Source organism: Thermobia domestica, chromosome 3, assembly GCF_964235325.1.
Source record: "Thermobia domestica chromosome 3, izTheDome1.hap1.1, whole genome shotgun sequence".
In the NCBI taxonomy this organism is placed as follows: domain Eukaryota; kingdom Metazoa; phylum Arthropoda; class Insecta; order Zygentoma; family Lepismatidae; genus Thermobia; species Thermobia domestica.
Genome location: NC_137456.1, coordinates 331,735,738 through 331,760,338, shown reverse-complemented (window position 1 = coordinate 331,760,338; position 24,601 = coordinate 331,735,738). Strand labels below are relative to the sequence as shown.

General features: G+C 39.0%; 1 protein-coding gene across 2 annotated transcripts in view; it reads right to left on the bottom strand.

Moving 5' to 3' along the window:
- The window catches only part of LOC145681961 (uncharacterized), a 252,925-nt gene extending 245,984 nt beyond the window's left edge, over window positions 1-6,941 (bottom strand). For both annotated transcript variants that reach the window (XM_081753563.1, XM_081753564.1), the window contains exon 1: window positions 6,878-6,941. Coding sequence is in view for 1 of the 2 variants with exons in the window: in XM_081753564.1 (XP_081609690.1) it covers window positions 6,878-6,903 (26 nt within the window). In the remaining variant the exon portion in view is untranslated. The remainder of the gene's footprint in view (window positions 1-6,877) is intronic.
- Window positions 6,942-24,601: the final 17,660 nt, after the last annotated feature.

Sequence of the window (24,601 nt, the reverse complement as noted above, 5' to 3'; positions counted from 1 at the left end):
GTGAGTGAAAAATCTTTGGACACCTGCATAAGTTTGAACATCGACGGGAAAAGTAAAAAGTGATGATGGGAACAGAGGTCTGATTAGGGGCCGCAACTTTCGGAGTGTATGTCATTCATGGCCGCCATCTTAAAGTCCACCATTTGGGATTCAAGTCTTTTTTTAAATGGGAAGGGGGTGTATGAACATCAAATAACACTAGCTTGAACTCAGAAATTTAGTGGTGTAATTTGTTTTTTTCTATCTTGCATAGTTTAGAAGTTATTAATGTTCAAATGTGGGAAATTACCTTGATACTGAGTGCTACAACACATGTTCTACGTGTTTTCCATCCCCTGCAATGCACAACTGTAGTCGCCGCAACCACTCTGACTGCACACGGAGGAGAATGTCTCCTGAAATTTCGTCACAGGCTTGTTGGATGCGTTCCTCCAGATGTCCCAAATCACGGATTGTCTCAGCATACACTATCTGCTTAAGAGTCCCCATAGATAAAAATCAAGGGGCTTTAAGTCAGGTGTTCTGGGCGGCCACTCTACTACCCTGGCAGTTGTTCATCCAACTATTCACGGACACCAAGTCCATAGTGTGGAGGGGCTCCATCGTTCCGAAAATAAGATAGGAAAATGCCGTCAGCGTTCAGTGTGACAGGGAACACAAGGTCCTGCAGGAGCATCAGATACTGTGGTGCAGTTGAGGTGTTGTAAACGAAAAATAGCCCAATAATGCGGGTGTCCCATATGTCACACCACACCATCACCTTTGCTAGACTATGTTCTCCACTCGGGTCAACCCAGTTCGGATTTGTGTCATATGAGTATCGACAATTATGTCGATTAACCTCCCCGTTCAAAGTGAAATACGCCTTGTCACTGAACAGTATGTCCTTGGCAAACGCAGAATCCAGTTCGTGTTTTTCAGTAGCCCACATGCAGAACCCCAACCGGCGATCAGGGTCATCCTCGTTGACTTTATGTTGCATGTGCAGCTTGTAAGGATGCCACTGATTGGCGTGGAATGTCCGGAAAACGGAGGATTGGCTTATTGCACATGCTAGGGACACACGACGGGTACTTCGTTTAGGACTTTTCACAAGCGACGCAACAACCGCCGTTGCAGTTTCCTCATTGGTGGCAGTCTTTGGTCGCCCACTACGTGACCTATCTTGAACAGAGCCCATTTCCCGGAATTTGGTGATCACGTGAGCCACCGTGCTGTGAGATACCGGTTCTCTGTCTGGGTGCAGTCTGTAGGAAGAACAAATTACACCACTAAATTCCTGAGCTCAAGCTAGTGTTATTTGATGTCATACACCGCCCTTCCCATTTAAAAAAAAATGACTTGAATCCACAATGGTGGACTTCAAGATGGCGGCCATGAATGACATAAACTCTAAAAGTTACGGCCCTTCATCAAACCTCTGTTCCCATCATCACTTTTTAATTTTCCTGTCGATTTTCAAACTTATGCAGGTGTCCAAGGACTTTTGACTCACCCTCTATATATATCATGGTAATGTATGTTTTAAGTAAATATCTTGAAAACCATTAAAGTTATCAAAACAAAAGGTGCACAATATAATGAGAACGAAATACCGTATGGAAAGAAACAGTGTTACCATAGATGAGGTAGCATTACCAACTGAGTATAAAAGTATTTTGTTTGAAATAGCACCACAAACAAATGTGCACAGATTTAAAATGCACTATTATCACTAAACATAACAGTGAAGTGTAAAGGTACAGTGTTGCACACTGTTGGAGTTACTTGTGCTGAAAATGTACAATCGAGACGTCTGATATGTGGCAACAAGGGGTAGGAAAGGAATCTGTGATTCATATTACGAATTTAATTCAAATGCATAGCACCGACAGTATAATATAGCGAAATATCAGAAGGTTCACAAAATATTGATGCATTTAAAAAAAAGTCGAAAATGAATGATGCCATTCTTACACCTTGTGTCAGCATAAAGGTTATATAGGACCGGACCTACAGCGTTCAGTGAGATCTAAACTACTATGAAAGACGAGAGATGACAATGAGATGCTATTTGAAAAGTACAACAAAAATCTCCATGTCCGAGGTGGATTTGTAGCCCGCGATTCCCAACAAGTCGGTGCCCTAGCCTTCTAGACGACATGGTTATCCGGGTCGACTAGAAACGAAATGAGGTAGTGATAAAATAATTGTATTTCCAATATGACTGTGGTAATATTACAGTGTACGAATATAATCATGTGATATGTAGGAGAGGAATAAAAGAATATGTTACTTAACACGAAAGACATAAACCAACAAAGTACTTAACCAGATTTGCATAATATAATCTGGAAAACCATTTACAGAATCAGAAAATACTTGTTCCCCTTACCGCGTGTAACATTTGATTTTCGCGAGTTATCTTCTTATTCACCGGGGCTACGGAAGTGTAATGCAGATCCCTCACTTTTTTCTAATGCATTTCTTTATTACCCTCTGTTGCCACATATCAGACTTCTCCATTTTACATTTTCAGCACACGTAGCTCTAATAGCGTACAACACTGTACCAGTACACTTCACTGAAAAGTTTAGTGACAATAGTGCATTTTAAATCTGTGTAAATTTATACATGCTGCTATTTCAAACAAAATACTTTTGTTTAGTTGGCAATACTGCCTCATCTACGGTAACACTGTGGTTTTCAATACAGTATTTTGTTCTCATTATATTGTGCATTTTTTGTTTTGAATGCTTTAACGGTTTTCAGGATATTTACTTAAACATATATATTTCCGTGATACATATTTTTTTTATATTCAAATTTTGAAGTCCCGTATGTCCTATCCTTCTGGTCCTTAACACCATAAATTTTGCTCATTTTCATTTCTCATGATCTTCTATCAGATGTGCTATGTAGCAATCAGATTTGAGCGATAACGTGTGGGACCTTCCCTTGTAAGTCCATCTCCGTGAGTATACATAATTTGAACTCCGTGAGTATAAAACTTACAGAAGAACTTCGTAATAATATTTTAATAGACTATTTTGTAAATAATCTAAGTACATTGTGTTCCTATCTGTGACATGATAATGTACGTAAAATTCGAACTGCATTAATAAATTCGAACGTGTTGAGCATGGTTTGATAAGAGTTTACGACAGCAACTTCTCATCTCCCGTGCACGTGGATACTTCTTAGTGTTCTAGACCTACAGAAATGATTCTATATCATGTGCAAGTGGTAATAGAACACATTGGCGTCTCTGGCATGTAAAATTTGGGGGGGACATCAAAGGAAATGGTCTAACTGCTAGTATCTCAGCGGAATTTTAGATCATGTCACTTCAAAATATTGGGGGGGACGCGTCCCCCCCCCCCGCCAGAGACGCCCATGATAGAACACACAACAAACCCAGATCATGTTCTGTTCACACTCCAACATGGAGTGTGAATACAGCGTGATCTCAGTTTGTTATCTGTTCTATTACCACTTGTACATCATATTGAATCATTTTCTTAAATAGTACAAAAATAAGAAGTATCCACGTGCACGGTATATGCGATATGGGCTCAATTCCCCCCCGCACATAGTAATACATTAAAAATGAAATGAAATCTTTAAGATTTACGTACCAAGATTATGGCGGTTAGGATAAGGAGACGGTGAAGATCAAAAACGAATGAAATGGTGGAATGATGAAAGTGGGAGGAAACGGGAAAACCCCGAGAAAACCCACGAGCACGATGTTTGTCCACCACAAAGTCCACACGGCGCGAGCTGGGATCGAGTGAGGGACCCCAAGCACCGGAGGTGAATGCTCTACAACTGAGCCACCGTGTCCCCAGTCATACATTAAGTACAAGGGCACTAAAAACACACATTAAGTCCGAGGCAAATTTCAGGAATGCAACGATAAAGAGAATAAGGACCACGAAGCATTCATTTTCACATACCTCAAATGGTTGGAGGGTATATGCGAGCAACTTTCAACATAAAGTAGTGAGCGAAACACATTCCTTTCCCTAAAAAAAAAAAAAAAAAAAAAAAAAAAAAAAAAAAAAAAACCGGCGTCCCTACAACATTTAGAACACAACTTACCGGTAATTACAAGTACTCCATGCTCCTCCAGGACACGTGTTCCATCATTTTTACGTGTTCAGTGGTGATTTCCGTGATTTTCCCAACAGCAATTTTTTTTTAAATAATTGTATGTACAAAAATGGCACGAGCCAAGATGGCTGAAATTGCTTTACATAAAAATGAAAAATGAAATGAAATCATTAAGTTTTACGTCCCACGGTTATGCCGGTTAGGCTAAAGGAGACGGTGATGATGAATAATGAATGAAATGGTGGAATGAAGAAAGTGGGAGGAAACGGGAGAACCCCGAGAAAACCCACGCACACGGTGTTTGTCCACCACAAAGTTCACTTGGCGGGGGCTGGGATCGAACCCGGGACCCCAAGCACCAGAGGTGAACGCTCTACCACTGAGCCATCCCTACATAAAAATGTTTCCACACTGCAATTGCAAATAAGAGGGAGGAGCGGCGCAGGTACTCATGGAAAGTGTAACACAGTATATCAAAATTGTATTAAATAGTTAAATTGTCAAAAGTAAAAATTGAAAATATTAAAAATTGAATAAAAATATTGAGAGCAAAGCTCCCCACTAGTAATCCTTTACCTGTTATCTTTCTTTGTTCTTCCTTCTCTCTCACTACTCCATCGTCACCTACGTCAATCTGCGCAGACGCAGTTGCATTTACAGTCGTCTCATCAAACATTTGAAATGCGCAAGTTGTCAAAACAAACAAAGAGACGGAAACAAGCAGGAGAGCTGGCTACTGGTACGTTTTGTTTTCTTGTTCAATGACTCACTAACTAAATCAAAGTCGCTTTGTTACCTACTTTTTAACATCCTAGATAGTCAATGAATAATCTCTAAAAGTATGTAGTTTCTCCTCTTTCCCTAAACGGGAAGTTAGGCTCGTCGGTTATAACCGGTAAGTAATTTTATGCAATATAGTTTCTTTTGTTATCCTCGTTTATATAATCTCTCCTTCGCTCACGCATTTGTTTCCTACAAATGCACCTCGGTTAGATAGCATTCGTGCTTTTCAGTAGCCAGCTAGCACGAGTTGGTTAGCATATTTTGCACAATACTTATAGGGCCTTATGCAGAGTCGTTTTGAAGTATGATTAACGCCATACTACGAGGTTGACTAACGGATGGTTTTCAAAATTGTATTCAGTCTCTGATTAGGACGTAGTATTTGACGAAGTTAATCACATGTGACTTATTAATCTAGAACACAGGCTAATTTTTAGCCACGGTTTAGCGTGTGACACAACATTTCGTATTTCATGTGTTTTAATTTTTACGGGATACGCATGCGCTGATCTACTTTTCCGTAGTTGCCACATTTATTTTGGTCACCCGATGCATTGGGGGTTATATGTTAATCATACCCAAATTATCTTTTAGTTGTACTCAAAGTAGACTCTGAATACCAAAAATTGCACCTTCCTTAGTAAAGATTTAGTATGGTACTAATTGAACAGTGACTAACATTCGATCAACGAATTCTTTCTGAATACGGCCCATAGTGTCCACACAATGAAACCGTCCTAAAATCTCAATAGGGGAATACAAGTCTACACCCTAAAAATGATTTACAAAAAAAAAAAAAAAAAAAAAAAAAAAAAACTGAAAAAGAAGTATATAGATGCATTGAATTCATGCAGTAGCGGATCTATCCCGGGGATGGGAAGCTAGGTCCCCCAGTTTCCCGAGTGATAAAAATAATTTAAACTATATTTTTTTTGAACATTTATAGTTAACTCATGATATTATGAGTGGTTCCCTAGTTTTTACCTTCTAGATCCGCCACTGAATTAATGTATGGATCCGTACAATAAATCTGTACCATTTAGTAGAATGAGTCCATTCCATTCTATTTCGGCATTCTTAAATGCCTTCATGTTAGGCCCAAATGTAGCCTCAAATGGCCTGTTCCCTGTTACTGTCCAAGGGTTAAATTTAGAGTTGCCCCTATGTTTTTTTTTTTTTTTGTTTGTTTTTTTTTATAAAAATTAGGAAAATTTGCAGGAGAAATAGGGTAAGAAATGATGATTTGGCGTTCTTATGTGATGTTTAAGTGTCAAAGTTTGGCAGTAAAGTTATGTTTAATACAAGAAAAAGATATGTAGAAGTGGGTATTATTTGCAAGACGCGGAAGGTTTCGATAACTGAACAGCATGGTAGTCGTATAGGATGGGGAATCGGTGCGTTGAATATTATATTTCTGCATTGAGTTTTGTAAAATTATATATGAATAATGATGAAAATCTATTAAATTTTCATAAGAAACATGGATTACTGAATTTAAGTGATACTTGAAGCTTATAAGAGAACCTGTTCCGGTTACTGTTCTAATCTAACTAAAGTCTTACCAGGTAATCTAACCGAACCTAAAATAACCAAACCTTACTTAAACTAACCTCAAACCTAACTTAAACTTAAACCTAACTTAAACTTATAAAAAGCGGAGGGGTAACTCTAAACTTAACCCTATTGAAGAATGACAGTCATGTCTGTGTAACGAGATATTTAATGGAACTCAGCCAAGAAAATCTATCAGCTAAGTATAATATGACACTATTAGCATTATGAAATGCATTCTATTCTTATTCTATTCTTTTCATTTTTGTAGTAAGTCTTGATATTTATTTCAATTATTGCAATGCCTATTCTAAAAGGAGCAATAACTTTGTTAAAGGTGAATGTTAAATAAATAAATAAATAAATAAATGCATGGCGGATTAAGTGATTATTTTCCTTAAAATGATATCCACTAAAACAGACATTATAATATTTATATATATCTTACCCTTGTCTCGTCTTCTCGTAGACCATTACTGGTCAAATAAGTAGGTGCACCAGCTCGCTAGGCGTGTGTGCTACGAGTGCAAAATTGTGAAATTCGTACCTCACACGGATGATTTATGAGTCAGAAACAAAATTGAATTACAGGACAGAATTGGGAAGAAGGAACACAATCGGGAAAAAGGTCAAAGTCAGGAAAAGAGCAAAATCGGGAAAGACGTTCAGACAGTGAAAGAGGGCTGAAAGCCAAGTTGAACAGGGCAAACATTTAGAGGAAAGTGGGAAGTGTAAAATGAAAAACGACCAAAAAGTAGAAAAAAGAAAGGGATGTATATACGTGTAAATGGAAAAGAAAGTGTAAGTGTAGCGTATGTGTATAGGAGATCCCACTCAACTCTCTTCCTCACAGAACACCACCATTCACGAGGCTCTCCCCGTAACGGCCACTGTCGAACTTCCTAACTTATCCTGATGTTGATAGAAGATATTCTGAGGAAAGACAAAACGTTGCCAATCAATTTTTTGAAAAAAAAGGAAAATATTTACCTAAAATCCAGCAAAAATCCAGAAGACACACCTTACTATCTAAAGGTGTTACTTAGGAAGATTATTTTTTTTTACAAGGCAAACAGCAATGATTATGCTTACCAATAAGAGACTAATCCTCCTTATCTGCTTACATGTCAACATTGACTCTGCCGGTGAGAGTAAATCACAGGGAATCCGTAGCATGAAGTGTTGGAAGTAAGACATTTTGTGTGTAGCAATCCATGCAAAGTTTCGGTATCCAGTCTGTTTCTTTGTTTTGTCTTCATCAAATTTACGGTAGAAAGACACTTTCTACAGCGGCACTTGAGTGAGGAAAGCAGAACAGAGACAAAACAACTATGGATAAATTCGTAAAAAAAATGGATGTCTTTTTTTAACTGACAAGCATTCAAAAATCTTGAGCAGAAATATCATTTTCAGCTTGCAAATATGTATTTCGCAATAACAGCCACTCCACCTGTACTTCTTGGTATTTACTCTGTTCTATAATATTAGGAAAGTAAGCTTCAAGTGGAGCATCTATTTATTGTGTCGATTTGTTTATCACATTTGATAGGGTAATCATCTCTAAATGTTTCATGACGCGATCATGAAGTTCATATCTCTCTCGAATTTCATGTGATAAGATTTACAGGATATCTGAGTTTAAAATCTCGCAGTCCATGATTTGGGAGATGTCTCGATGACATGAATAGGAAAACTATCGCTCCAAAGCACATTTAATCTATAGATAAGGACTTCCAGGGGTTTCTAAAGTCTACATTCTCAAAGAGGGTTTGGGTGATGGGAAAAACCAGGAGAAATTTTACATTTTGGAAAATCAGTAGACAGGAGATAACCAGGGCATCTCCTAAAAATCAGGAGACCTGGCAACACTGGAAAGACATTAGTAAACGATAATTAAAATTTCGTCTTCTGTTCTTGCTTTCTTGCCCCAGCTTCTAAACTTTCGGACACTTCAGTTAATCATGACTATGTTGGTATAAATGAGTTTAGTCAACCTTCTCGGAGAAGAATGATATGAATGAGGAGGTTCACCGAACTGTTGTGGGAAGTATGGTTCATGCGAAATGCTGTTCACTATCATATACTGGAGAAGGTGATAAACTACGGTGCGTATATTGCTCGTTAATAGAAAAGAAACAGTCACTGGGATGTTATGGTGAAAATGATGTATCACTCTAAGGAGAATAGAGCAATACATTGGATTTAACTTAGACTGAAAGATGTCAAAGTTATGCAAAATACAATAATTATTGTGAGTATTGTTGATTAAGAAGCATAGTGGTGATTGGGTTGCATACTCTAAAGGACGAAAATAGCTTGAAATGATAACATAATGATTTCCCAAGACAAACACCACTAAAAGGATTTATTAACAAAGATACGTAATTTTCATGGGCAACATTAAAAAGAGATTTGCAAAATGAATTCAACGGATACATTGCACTGCCAATCAAGTCTGAGGATCACTGTCGTGATCTTAGAAGACGTAGGATTAGCTAACTCGTTTCTAGGTAAGACTGTGAAATAATCATGTCATCACACCATGATAAAAGAGCATAAATGCAAAACCGTACTTACAGTTCAGATGAGTTCATTGCTGCTGACTACACAACACTAACTCGTAGCACCACTTGAGTAATTGCCTGAGTGGACAGAGAATGATGCTTTTGCAAAATTGTCAGAGGGTTTTATAGTCATTGTTCGAAGACACAAAACACTTTCATTTTCTGTTTACAATTTTAAATTCACGGAAGCTGAAGGCATTTTAAATCCTTGAAGAAAGGAGTTGTTTATGAAAACTTTATTTTTCATGTGTTCCGTGTAAGGCATTCCGTCTTATTTTGCTCAGTAAACGTTTTATTCCTGGTTTATTTTAAAACAAAAATCACTGTTCAATCGTGTGCGACGTATCTACATTCTATTGTTGGGTTTGCGATTGTGGGAAAGGTTCTGGTCTTTATTCCTTCTTCAAAGGAACAGGTTTGGACTTAGGTTTATTATTATTTATTTTTTTGAATTACAACAGTAGAACGTCTTAGATGAGATTAGATAATCGGCCGTCTTCGTCCCCACAGTAACATATAGGTGTATTGAAGGATCCTTGCTGATATAATCGATACGGCGTTTGAGCTATACCTAGATATAACTTAAAAAGTAGACACACGTGTCTTCTCGTCCAACTTTGAGGTGAAATCCACTTTTTTGTTCTAGGGCTTGGGAATATAGCTCATTAATGTTTACTTTCGCAGTGTCCTCTTTGTTCTTGGTAACGTCTCCACTTTTGTTGTCGGTGCTGTTGAAGGTCAGCATGTAGGCTCTCCGAGGAAGAGGGATGTTGATGATGTGGTCCAGACTCGTTTCTTCCTTTGCGAAGATATCGGCTGCACTGTTGGCAGGTATACCAATGTGTGGAGACGTGAAAGACATTAAAAATTTGACACTGTCCTCATTCCAGGCCTGTAGCCAGCCCAAAAATGTGGGGGGGGCCGTCTGAAGTTTGGGGGGGGCCGATCCAACCATATTATGGTTCATCACCATATTATAGTTATTTTGCCAGCCTACCGTGAAAATTTTAGAGGGGGACAGCCAAAATTTAGGGGGGCCGGCCAACCTAGACCCCCCTGGATACGGGCCTGCTTCATTCCCTAAGAATTGAGAGTTGTTTAATGTTGCTATAAATCCATGCCAGACAGTTAAAGAGAGCTGCTGTGTGAAGGCTTTGTAAAGCACTGAGGCTATCATTACAGATGCCAAAACATTGATATTTATGCTCCACGGGGTGTATTAAGCCAATGCAAATAGCCCATAGTTCCGCAAGGAAAATATACAAATGATTCGGGAGTCGTTGTATTACAAATTACGATGTATGCGGTACCCGCTCCGGTATATTCCAAACCTTCGTGCATTCGTTTAGAAGCATCTGTGTATATATTAGGATGCTGTGAGGATGATGTAGAGCCACGTAGTGTTCCCATCTCGTTGCCACACTTTCAGGACTTAATAGATTCGTTCTTTAGTTGGTGCTGATCGGCAATTCCAGTTCTACAGATTGAGAGATGTGGTACGATATTTTATGTTGTAGCATGGGAGGGGAGGTTTCGGTGTATGACATGGGTCCAACGGCGCAGGTTCACATATGCATGATACAGACAGGGAAGTCTCTGGTGATATGACAGAGAACCGTTTCTATTTTGAATGTATAATTGTTCCAGTTTAGGAATAACTGTAGATGAAGTAGTACTAATCTTCTCATGATATAACGAGACGTAGTGTGCTCTCTTTGTACCGGGAAAGGGGTTGTTGCCTGCTACTTCTAATAGAGCGTTGGTTGGCGCAGATTGTGGTAACGAAAAAACTGAAAATTGTAGGATGTGGGAGCTTGAAGACGAGGAGGTATATTACAAAGTCTAACAGGAGTGGGAGCGAGGAGATACCCTCCATATATACAATATGGCTTCTATACATTGTTGTGGTATTCATAGCACTAGTCCGATGTTCGTCCACCACTTTTTGTTGCTGATACTTCGTAAGATTTTTATGTATGGTTGGATCTTCACCTGAAGAGATCCTAGTTGTGGCTTCCAGGATAGGTGGGCATCAAAAGGAATCCCCAAGTAACAAAGCTGGAGCTGGTGGTCCAGTGTGTAATTGTTTATGTGCAGGCGTATATTTCCCAATTGTCTTTTTCGTGCGAAGATAGTATATGTCGTTTTTCCCAGTTGACGTGCATTCTATTGCTCAAGTTCCATTGTTTGATATATTTTAGAGCGGCTCGAAGTCAGCTATTGGCGTCAATTAGAGATGAGCTGCGTACGTATAATAGGTTGTCATCAAAGTAGCTAAGAATTCGTACATGTAATCTCAATGCAAGGTGAAATTCTAACATGTAAATATTAACAAGCGGCGGGTTGAAGCAGGATCCTTGGGGTAGTTCTTGAGAAGGACAGCGCGAGTTTGATATTTTCCTTTGGTATTTGATACTAATACGTCTGTTGACTAGCCAGTTATGTACATACCTAATGAATTGAGACGGCATTTTTGCTTGAGTGAGGTGCACCAATCTGTCTAATTTCATATGGTCGTAGGCTCTGTCAAAGTCCAATTTGAGTACAATAACATATTGACAATGTTAAAATGCTTGCCAGATATTTAATAGAAACGTGCCGAGCTCATCGTGTGTGGCCTGACCTTTACGGGCTCCTATAGCTGTAGCTGGAAGGATGTTATGGTATTCCGTGTATCATTCAGTTTTTTAAACATGATTTTTTCTAGAACTTTGCTGAGGCAAGGAAGTAGTGTGATAGGTCGATAACTGTTAGCGTGTCCCAGAGGTTTATGCGGTTTCAATAAGGGTTTCAATTATATTTACAGTTCTTCGGGATGTGTCCGAAGTCCAAATGTATTGAAAGCCCTGTAGTGATAGCTGGTGACTTGTAGCTGGGAGGTCCTTAAGGCTCTGAAAGGTTATTTGCTCTGCACCCAGACTCGTGTTACCTCCTTTTGATAAAGCTTCTGATAGTTCCTTTTGGAGAAACAGTTGAAATGGCGGAAGAGAGTGAAGATGTAGAAAGGTTCGACAGTAAGGCTGCACGTGAAGACGAGACTTTCGGGGTGGTTAGATTGCGGTGAAATTCCTCCAGCCAGGTAGGATTGGGCTGTGGAGTAGCATGAGGAGAGCGCCTTGACAGGTTACTCTTTGTGTACTGCCAGATGGCTGAAGCCCTTGTTCCTTCTTGCATATTGTTACAGAATTGTTGTCAATGTGTTCTACAGCATCTTTGTATGTGATGTTTTAGTTTTGCCTGCGCCTATCTCGTAAGAAAATATGTTTCAGGAGTTCTTTCGTGTGAATAGTGTATTTGAGCCGCTTTACTGTTATTAATCAGTTTCTGGCAATATGTATCTCTCCACTTATATTTGTATCTCCTGTGTCTTTCTCTTCTAATTTCCCTTCTTCGATCCGCCTGTTGCGCTCCTGTGATGATATGCTCCGTCAGTTGTTGTATAGAGGAGGTTCCATTCTTAGGATGCAGGGAAGTGATAGCATGTTATATATATGCCTGATATTGCACCTGTTTCTTAATTTCGGGTGACATGTGGAAATGGTATTGAAGCATATCCGGTTTGATAGGTTGAAGGGACGTCCTCCAAATATATCAAGGTAGTTAGAATAGGGAAATGATCACTACCGCCCGTGTAGCCGTAGACTCTCCAGGTGTGATGTAAGATGTCCACCTTGAGAATACCCACTGCACCTGGTCCAGAAGGAGGTGAGTTCAGATTTGGGAGACAAGTAGCTGTTCCATCATTTTCTATCAGTAGTGGTTGAGCTTCCTGTGCCTCGATGAGGTAGTCCGCAGCCCTGTTGGTGCTCGATGAACTCCATAGAAAACTCTGAGTATTCGGGTCGCCTGCAATTACTCATGGTCCCCTGCACTGAGTGAGGAGGTAGGTCCATAAATTCTTAGGGATCTCCTGATCTGGAGGAGAATAAACATTCATGATGACTATCTGTTTATACCGGAAAGCTTGAACTTGAATTGGGGATTTCAACAGAGGAATTCAAGAGCCATTTATTGTATGTCATCGTTCGACGTCTGTTTGTGGAAGCCAATTGCCTCTCCTCCATATCCGTCGGTTTTATGCTGCGTATGCAACCTGTAGTCCAGAATCCTTGGTGGGTATTCTGCAGTACCCTGCAATACTCCAAGTTTCTTGTAATAGTATAATGATGGGGGTGAAGATAAGACATACGTGCCATAAAATGGTTCTTTTCCTCGTAGTTGTCGGTGGTTCCATTGTAGGATATTGAGAGCTGATCTAATGGTCATTATCTAGTGTTAGAAAATATGCATGTAGAAGTTAGTAAATCGGTGAGTCTTCAGTGGTGATTGCTCTGCACGTGTGAACGACCTAACAGCACCAGATTGGAAATTGAGTTTTATTTCCATTTAAAATATGAAAGTTTACAAAATATTAATATCAAAATTAATAAAATATTATTTGCCCTTTACCAATTCGCTTCAGTCATATTACAATATAGTAGTCGAGATATGAGCTGTTAACGAAAATGTCAAATTACCGGTAATTTAGAAATGCACTCATATAATTTACTTGATCTATCCGTGGTATAGCAAACTAATGCAATGGGAATCCACTTTAAAACTGTTTTCTAGATGTTTGCAAAAGTTAAGCAAAGAAAAGAAGATAATGAGCAGTACTCTTGTCTCCCAAAACAACGATTTCTACAAACACACAAAGGCTAAAAACTAGGTCCTAACATATTCCCTCCCCCATTGAGTGGTTCTTACACTCACATTATGAATATGTATATGTGTAATCTCTGGGGAAAACTTCTAGGCTTAGCACATTATAGTAACTTCAATATAGCACGGTGTCTTACGCCTCGTTCCGGCTCGAAATCCGATTATATACCGCGATAGTAGCGATCGGCCCGACAATGTGCGGCGGACAATTGCTCATGGGGGAGGTATTGCTCGCCCTATCTTTCTATTTAAAATTTTAACGTTGGGCCATGGGGATCACCGCAACATCATTCGACGTGTCTCAATGCCATTTGCTATTTCGATTTTTGTTCTGTTCATTTACTTCCAATTGTTTTCATATTAGTGGTACTGCACGTTTCACCTGATACAGGCATCATGTCTTGACGGTCATTTTGAATACGGTGACTGATATATGACAAATCTTTTGCCAAAACGCGTTTTAGTTTTTAAAAATCTAACGAACGAGGAATCACTTTTCCCATGTTTTCATTTACAATTTTAAAGTTGGACTCTGGGCCTCCATGAAGGACGGCCCTGGGGCACTGCGACAACACCATTCGATGTGCCCCATAGCATTTCCTATTTGAGTTTTCGTTCGGTTTAATTATGTAGAACCGTTTTCTAGATATTTCCGTGGAAAGATTAAAATGAACTACCCTGTATATTGCGGATTTCGTTCTACAATGTGAGAATTAACGTTGCGTAAAAGCCAGTGTGCCGACCACACATGACTCTGTTGACTGTACGCTATATGAGTGTAGTATATAACCTTCCATGAAACAGTGTAAATCAGAGGTAATTTTTATTATTTTCTACTCTCTAGCATACAGAAAAACGTATGCTAGACATTCAGGTAGAGATCTGCACGGGCCGGGCCTGGCCCGAGGCCCGAAGCCCGGCCCGGCCCGCGGGCCGGTCTTGGGCGGGCCGACTCTGCTATTTCTTTGGGCCGGGCCGGGCTTGGACGGGCCGACACTGTTATTTCTTTGGGCCGGGCCGGGCTTGGGCTGGCCGACACTGATTTCTCTTCAGGTCGGGCCGGGCTGGGGCCGATCAATTGCAATTCTTTAATAATTATTGACTTTGGTTAAACGATAATTGGAATAAAGCCAAACGTTGAAGAAGTGTGTCCGTGAAAAATGTTACAAAGCATGGAATAGCTATTTACAGTTTGTGTTGCTTAGCGGCTCCACTTTCACTATAGAGGATTGCAGGCATTATGCGGTAAATTGAGCTCTGACCTTGACCTTCACTGAACTCAAAATATAACATGAAGGGGTGGGAATGTTTTGCCTGTCGCTAAACAATATTGCCATCTTCACTTTATGATAAAAATCAATTAACTTAGATTTTTGTTACAGGGAATGGAGTTTTTGTTCTCTCGATGAAAGGCAAAGTTCTAGGAGGCAATGATACCATTTGGGAGGCAAGCGTCAGGTTGGCTGAACCACAGTTTAGAAAATGTTTCTGAGGGCTAGGTCAAATTTAGTACTAAATTTTGAGAAAGATTGGGGTTCGACCTAATTTTTTTAAAAAATTATCGGGCTGGGGTCGGGCCAAAAACTTTTAAAATTTATCGGGCCCGGGCCGGGCTTGGGCCAAGAATTTTAAAAAAATTATCGGGCCGGGCCGGGCTCGGTCCAAAAATCTCCAACACATTTCGGGCCCGGGCTGGGCCGGGCCTAGGTACGTTCGGGCCGAAACATTCGGCCCGTGCAGGTCTCTGCATTCAGGTAAGGACATTCAAGAACAATTGGATCTACTAATGCATTTATTATTACTATTATTATTATTATTAGTAGTAGTAGTAATAGTACTGGTAGTAGTAGAAGCAATAGTATTAATAAAATTAATAAGTGATTCATTATATTCAAATTTATGAACAAAAAATCCCTGACACGAAATTATGATACAGGATCCAAAACTTCTTTACTTCCTTGTAAGATAATCAAGAAGAAATTGTCCACTATATATTTGGATTGGACATCGCAGAAACATGAAATTTTCGTATAATATTCACTTCTACTATATATCGTTACTATTTAATTATAATCATGGTTTTGAGGCTTCTTTTTCCCCTCTAGCTCTGTATAAAGTACTGAATACAGGTTGTTTCCTAATGAGCAGTGACGGCGGTAGACTATTCATTTGGGAGGAAATATTGGCCCCCAGAAAGCAGAAAGGTGCCAAGCGCCAAAATGCCAATCTTTACTGCAGAGCATTTAAAACGAATGAAACACTAATTAATTCCAATTCTTCCTTTCTTTCTAGAATTCAGTTTTCACTGCAGACCTTTCATATTATCTCCTGCCACTTCTCTCCTTTCTGCACATTAAACATGAAACGGGTAGTCAAGATATGCATTTAGTTGGAAATCAAGAAAAGTGGAGCTTAGAACGTTTCTGCTTTCTGGGAGCGATATATTGTAAATTGTTAAATGTATTAATAATATATATTATTACATTAGTATATATATAATTAAATTGTTATATACTGCTATTGCTACTGTTCTCAAGACAGAGGCGAAATTCGAGAAAAGACAATTCTCTCAACAGAAATAGATACACTTCTTAGACGAGACGAGACAGCTCTTTCATGACAATTTTTCCAGAGGAGACAGCACCAATCTGGAAATAACTTGAAAAAAAATAAGCAAAAGGCATCATAATTCCTTACTTTTACAAGACAATTGCATTTCTTAATATTTATGCCGTGTTTATTTATTTTTTATTACCGACAATCGTTTCCCTAGTTATTCTGCTAAAGTATCGTTTGTGTGAACCAATGGCGTAACTGAGGGGCCCGCAGGGCCTGCAGTGTAGGGAGGCCCGCTGGGTTTGGAGGCCCACCGCGAAGCAAATGCCAAGAACTATAGGCTACAAAAAGTGAGCTGAATACGGAATATCCATTTGTTTGTACAACATTATTTATTTATTTTTTTTAAAAAAAAGAAAAATATGCTTTGGGTGAAAATTCGTCCATTCTTGCAACATCAGTCTAAAAAATCATCTTAGCACTTGAAGGTTAAGGGAAAATAATTTTTGCCTTTTTCGGTGAGTATTAATTTTAATTGTAATTTTATTATATTCCATGGTTTATTAACCATTGTCTTCTACAGAGACATAATATAGTTGGAAGTTAATGGGCATGGGAAGGGGGGCCCAAAATAAACCTCGGGGAAAAGAAGACAGGGCCTAGTCATTTAGGCAATGTTTGATTCTATGTAGTGTGATCGTTATTTTCTTTGAGTGAGGAGCGCTGCAACGTAGTGTGCCTTCTTTTTCTTCTTCTTCTTCTTCTTCTTCTTCTTATTATTATTATTATTATTATTATTATTATTATTATTATTATTATTATTATTATTATTATTTCACTTTAGTTTAATTATTTTGCTTTAGTATAGTGTAGAACGTTCTTGTGTAACACACTTCATAGTCTTGATGTAATATTTACGTGTGGAGAATAGAATACGTTCTAAAATGGAAGTGTTTTGGATTAATAAGTTGTAACAAAATTGTATCTGTATTTGGTGATAGGAAACACAGGAATTATTTTATATATTATTTTTATTTGAAGTATCAAACGGAAACGTGCTCTGCCAGAGATATCGAAACAGAAACAAAATAGTTAACTGACGTTACTGTTACCAAACCCCACTTATGTGATGCAGATCATTTTCTTGTGCAGACACTCTCGATGAAGAAAGAATTAAGGACTGTAGAAATCTCTTACCCATACACACCAATTAAACGACCTTATGATCATATTAAAACGAGGTGAGGTATCAGTACCTAATTGCTTTTTGCTAACAATAATAATAATAATAACGGCAATATAAACTGACTGAGCAAAACTCATGGAATAGCAGGTCACTGATTAGCGAATGTACACCAGGTGTGCTCAACGCCACCTGCAGGGTTCCGCGATTGCTTCAGTTGTGTGTAAAACGTTGTGGGAACTGGCTGTGTGAGTGATCCAGTAAAACGCAACGTCGTCGTGAGTTGACGGCATTCGATCGTGGCATGGTGGTAGGTGCCCGACGGAAGGGACATTCGATTTCGGAGATGGTGCAGGAATTCGGCTTCCCACGTTCAACCGTGTCAAGAGTGCACCTAGAATGGTCGAATGAAGGTGTCACAGTTCACAACATACCCCATACCGGGCCTTCAGAGGCCCTAAATGACCGAGAGCGGCGACACCTGGGACGAATGGTCAACAGAGATAGGAGAGCAACTGTGCAACAAATCACAGCCCAATTCAACACTGGCTGTGCTTGAAATATCTTCCAATGCACAATCCGTTTTAATACGTGTCCTAGGGAATGGGAGCCGTCGCCCTACCCGTGTGCCCACCGTCATCGGACACTCCGGCGTGCATTTGCCACCAATCACCACGGATGGATACTGCAACAGTAGCGTAAACTCATATGGTGCGACGAGTCACGTTATCAACTGTACCGATGGGAGGCACCGTGTGTGGCGTGTCCGCATGACGCGATGGATCCCGCATGCCAAGAGGGCGTAGCCCAGGCCGGTGGGGTATCAGTCATGGTGTGGGGTGCCTTTTCCTGGTATGGAATGGGCCGCCTGCTTGTTCTTGAAGACACATTGACTGGTCCGCGGCGCTCGGAGATCATCTCCACCCGTTTGTGATGTTTCAACACTCTGACTATATTGCGGCCTTTCAACAGAAAAATGCTGGGCCACATCGCGCCAACATTGTCCGTGACTGGCTCGATGAGCATGCAGGTGAGATCGAACGACTGGACTGGCCACCCAGAAGCCCTGTTATGAATCCCATTGAGCATATCTGCGATGGCCTTGAACTCAGGCTCCGGGCATTGAATCCTCAACCCACGAACAGACCACAATTGGCTGCCGCTCTGCAGAGTGTGTGGTGTCAACCAGAATTGGCATAGGTCAATGCAAAAGTTGACCCACAACCCATCGTCACCCATGATTCACTGACCCACCACCCACTGTGTAAACTCTGACCCACTACCCACTGTGACCCAATCTGACCTACTACCATTGTGATCCACTATGAGCCACCACCCACCGTAACCCACTCTGACCCACCAAAATACATCGTCATGAAGTCTGACACATGATCCACGGCCTCTTCTCTATTGACTAAAGAGTATACACTTGTAATAAAACCAGATTGTGAAATTCTAACTAATCGGAGTTTGAATTTGTACGGTCAATCGCTCAAGCACCGCTCTGTCACAATAACTGTGCTTCTGATTTTTACGGTAAAAAATGGTAAAGTGTTTGTCATGAGTCAATTTACATTAATTGCAATTAAATTATCATGGTATAATTATTTTCTTGTTGAATTATCGATACTTTTCAGTGGAAGAAAGGATGAAATTTGAAAGTCCCAAATCAAGGTAAGTAAACCAACGTAAAGGGGAAAAATGTGTAAAATTTTCCATAAAATTATGCGTATTGTTAAAATTTCCGTGTAATTAGGGTTACAGCACAAATTTTATGTCTATTTTTCTCACAAATTTATTAGTTGATTGCCCTGTACATAAGCACTCCGTATAATAAACATAAACTTCAGCAATTATTATAGTAGAAAGCAATGGATATATGAAGCGAAGCACTGTATTTTTGTTTCTCAATTAATAATTCTTTCTGAATTTATTTCTCAACTTGAATCGATCGTTTTCGATTATTTTTACAAACCACTCTACTGCCAATTTTCCATATATAGAAAGCCCTTCTCTCCCCCCCACCCCCCATAAAAGATAATTTTTAAAAAATGTTAGGATAAGTTCTGCTCGTTTTCAATAAAGAGTTAATATACTGAATTTCATCTCTGTAAGTTTAACGGATTCGAGATACTCAATTTTTTTTGCACAAAAATTCAATATATATTTAAACAATAGCTCTAACAGACATCCTGATAAATTTTAAAGTATTTAATTTTTCTAAAGTTGTATGTTTTCTTTTTCTACTATAATATAATGCAGTCTTTCAGTTGCTGTATCACGCTTATGCCGTGTTGGCTAAAGAAGACGGTAATGATGAGACTGATGAAATGCTGAAGTACTAAGATACTTTTTAACAATTTCTCCTATTTTTCCTGGCAAGAATCAAATTTCCTGCCATCCCCTGGTTTTTGAAGGTCCGTAGGAACTCCGTAATAGCAGAAACTTCTAAGCAAATCAAAATTAAAGTTTCAGATGTCGGATCGCATTACAACTAAATGGGCCCAAAAACTTTAGTAGCCTTCCTTCGTTTATGTAAATGAAATAATGTTTTTCTTGGTGGTACAAAAAGGTACAAGATTAATACAAAATTCTAAGCTAGTTAAAATTCGAATTTCAAGATGTCGCACTACAACCAAATGCAACCCCCAAATTTTGAAATGAGACTCCTTCGTTTATTTGAATGGTAGATTTTTTATTGGTGGTACAAAAATGTACAAAAATTGGATAAAATTCTGAGCTAGTTAAAATTCGAATTTGAAGATGTCGCACTACAGGTGATCAAAGTGGTCAAAATATTTTAATGAGCCACATTATTGTTAATCTGAATGATACATTTTTTCTTGGTTGTAGAAAAATAGACAAAATGCTAAGGTAGTTAAAATTCAAATTTGAAGATGCCGCACTACAACTAAATGAACCTTAAATCTTGATATATTTGATAGCTGAGCTCGGCTCGACAGGAGAAGAGGTGTTCCATAGCTTTGCTCGTCGGGATAGTGTTACCATATTTCAAAAATAAAAATTCGGGAATTCGGGAAATGAATATACTAAATTACGAAATTCTTTGAAATGCTTAAAATGGAAAGAAGTGTTATATACTAATTTCCTTTCTTCCATTAGATAGAGTTATTCAAGCATTACGTAATCAGTTTTAGTCATTCAATAGACCTTCCTCCTCCTTCCTAGTTAAGCAAACATAAGCAGATGATGTTTCAGGATCTGTTATGTTTCGTGGCTTTCAGAGTCTGTTGTAGCTTATTCAAAGCTCAATGAAGTGGTGGCTCAGAAGGGGCAACGGAGACGCGTAGCCATTGTTGCGTAAAGAAAGAAAAATAAATCTGCCGCAAATAATAATAATAAAAAAGAAGTTTTCTCCACCTCATAATTTTTTTTAACGTACTACAACATTTTTCTATTACTGTCTGTTCAGTTGTATTAATTAAAACAACTCATTTTTCTTCTTGAATGGTCAGCGTAAAATTACCAAAAAGATCGGTCAGGGATTATTGATTAAAATATTTCAGACGAAAGATGCAGATTGAAGCAGAGTATTAAATATAACAATAAGATTGAACAGTACTGGCCCAATGAACCGAATGCTTCGTTCAATGTGAAAGTAGTTAAATCGTAAACTTAATTAGATTCTTGTTTTATGTATTCTTATTTTTTAGAGCTTTTGAATTGACATACTCAGAAGTTGAAGAGAATAATTATATACCTAATCCTGTGAAAAAAAGCATACTATAATATTCCCTTCATTCCTTCTTCACAGAAATCCGGGACATTCAAGCGTCCCGAGAAGTATTTCCGGGACGAATTGCAACTCTACGTCGGAAGCATCTGAGTTCAGTTCACCTCAGCTTGTTACATTTTATATTTATCTGGTTGTTTTACTTTTATTTTTATGATATTGCTCTAAAAGGAAACGTTGTTAAAAATTTGTGCAGTTCCCAGCAGCGCACCCAGAAATTTTTCTTAGGAAGGCTCAGATAATACCAGACATTATGTTTATGAAGTATCTAATGCGTGTTATTCAACAGAAAAAAAGAAAGATAAGTAATTTTTAAGTACTAACATCTATATTTTCATGGAAAATAATAAAATTATATTGTTTTTATCAGAAAAGAAACAGTGCAGATGATGAATAAGATCAAATCTTTGGCCTATGTCAAGTATTTCTCTGGTATACAAGAAATTACAATTTTATTATGAAAGTATGCAAATGTACACAGTATGCTGGAAAAAATAACGGCTCTTTTAAAATTAAACGAATTTTGACAAACGAATTAGGTATTATACCAATTGTACTTTTTCTAATTCAAACTACATCTCTTCTGCATTAATACACCGCTCTGCAAATTCAACCAATGCTAGTATAGTTTTTAATGTTATTTTTCGGAAGCGCCTCAATGACCCTCGTCACGGCAGATTGCACGTGTGTAACATTGTCATTAAATGTTCCTTTCATGGCCAATTTTAATTTTGGGAATAGGAAATAGTCAGACGGCAATACATCAGGCGAATACACAGGATGTGGAAGCACATAGATTATTTTGTACTAGGTTTAAGCCAAAAAGTCACAAACTGCGATAGTTCTGTGACATAGTGCATTGTCGTGCAAGAAGGACCAAGTGCCTGGCCTTTGATACTCGGGCCTTATGCGAATGATTTTCTTCCAGAAACACTTCGTAACTCGCAGATAACGTTCACCATTAACAGTTTGACCAGTGAAATGAATTCCCGAAGTATAATACCTTTAGAATCGTAAAATCATATTAACATTGTCTTCTCACGTCACTTTTGAAAACGCATTTTCTTTCGCTTTCGGAGAACCTGGGGATTTTGACGTTTTGTTTGTGCATCGTATTCGAAGCACCAAGTCTCATCACCAGTTACAATCGATTCCAGAGATGTTCTATTCCATCTGGCTGTTTTAATAAAGTCCTTGCAATTTTAAACGCGAGCAAGCTTTTGGTCGTCAGTTAAGGTGTGCGGAACAAACCGAGCACAGACTTTCCGTTTCTTTAAATCCTTAGCTAAAATTTCGTCAGTCATGTCTTTCGTCGTATTTAATTTCTCCGCCATCTATACCGCAGTCGTATTCGCATCGTGGAGGATCATTTCTCCCACTTATTTCACCAACTCATCGCGATGTTTGTTTTTCGGTTCGCCTGGCCTTGGGTCGTCTTCCACGGACTCACGACCGTCCCGAAATCGCATATAGCACTCGGACACACGTATAAGAAATAAGTACTCATTACCGTACTCTTGTTTCATCATTTCCAATGTTTGTGCAAAAGTTTTACCTAGCTTGGAACAAAATTTAATTTTCCGTCTTTGCTCCATCGTGTTTTTGTAACGAGGTGACACCAGATACATTCTCTTCTCTTGCTATAGTTTGACATTCCGTTAATCGGTTCTCATGATTGTGGTCACATTTTGTTATGCAGATAGCCAGCTTTCCGATGATATGTTGCTTCAATAGAAGGAAATAGTGGTTATCTGTTAATAAACAAAATGTTCCGTTACTTTTCCTACACACTGTGTACATTGAGTTTGAGGAAGTGTCAGGACCCAGTGGACCCTCCGTGGGTGCGCCTCTGCAGTGTATTGTCTGTCTTTCTAAAGTTACATGTTTTAAATTGGTGACTTTGATGAATGAAATTTGAAAAATTAATACAATAGCATTTTCTTAATTCTGTGGTAAAATGTTTTATGCACCTTTTTTTTCTAATCATCTGTGAACAAAGTAAATGCAAGAATGATGATGATTACTTTATATGTGCTACTCCTACTAAGTTACTGTCTGTAATGAAAATGTGCTAAAGGAAGCTAATGCAGGACAACAGATAATGGAGAAAATATGAAAAAGAGGAAACAGTATGATTGGCCATCTTCGGCACTCCGATTGGATCACCATGTTAATAGAGGGAAGGGAAGAAGGAAAACTAGAAAGAGGAAGACCAAGGATAGAATATCTAGATGTAGTTACGATAAAGAGACCTTATCAAAGTATAAAATAGCTCTCCCAAGGGAGAGAAAAGTTTTAAAATTTTCATGTTCATGGTTGAGTCGAAAAAGAAGAGAATACTGTATTATAAGGAATGAATCATTTTTTTATTATTATTTTAATAATTAATTTTCGTTACTAGATACTGAAATATAAAATGAATTTTAGTATACTTTGTACGTAGAATAATGAAAATGATCTTCTAGTTTGTTTTATGAAAATTTATTGTATAGTAAGGATTGGACATTAGAATATATATTTGCATTCTGTAGTATGTCTAGGTATAGGTAACCAAGAATGTTCTGTCGCTTTCTCACCCACCACCTTCGAACATCGATATCTCACGTGAGACGTACCTGGAAGATCAAAAGTAGTTCCCATTAGCACCGACGACCTTCTGCCAGCATCTTGGAAGGCCATGGATTCCATTGCGTTAGAATTTGGTGTACCGTAAAGCGAAGAAAGTGTCAAGTGAATTTTGCACGTCTACTAAGGATTTGAACTGGCGTCCTCGCAGGGGATGATCCAAGGAATGGAACAGGGGATAATCGAACAGTGCAATGTCCTGGAAGTATGGCGGATGCAATAGTGTTTCCCATCCAAGGTGTAGAATGGTGTCCCAGATCATCCTAGCCACGTGGGGCTTAGCGTTCTCCTGTAACAGCAAGACCGGTTTGAGATTCAGAAGTTCTGGATGCAGAGTTTTGAGTTTTTCTTAAACATGGCTCAACTGCTAACAGTACTCAGTTGCATTGATGCTCTAACCAGCTGGTAGCAGTTTCCTATGCAGGATGCTGCGAGCAGTCCACCAAACAAACAGGAGGACCTTCTTCTGGTGCAGTGCTTGTTTTGGCTGTTTTGTAACCGGTTCACGGGATGCTAACCAATGATGACGGTGCCGTAGAGCTTTGTACAGGACAAACTTCTCGTCAGATGCCAACGCCCTGTCCAGAAATGGCTCCCCCCTCGGACGAGACAGCAAAGAAACACAGGTGTCTGCTCGCGCTGCCTCCTGGCCCGGAGTCAAATCATGTGGGACACATGGACCAAATTTGTAGTGCTTCCTAAGTTGACGGAGGTGCTGTCGAATGGTTTCTCCACTCACACTGAATTGTAGTCCCAGTTTCTCATATGTTTGGCTAATCTTCACCTCAA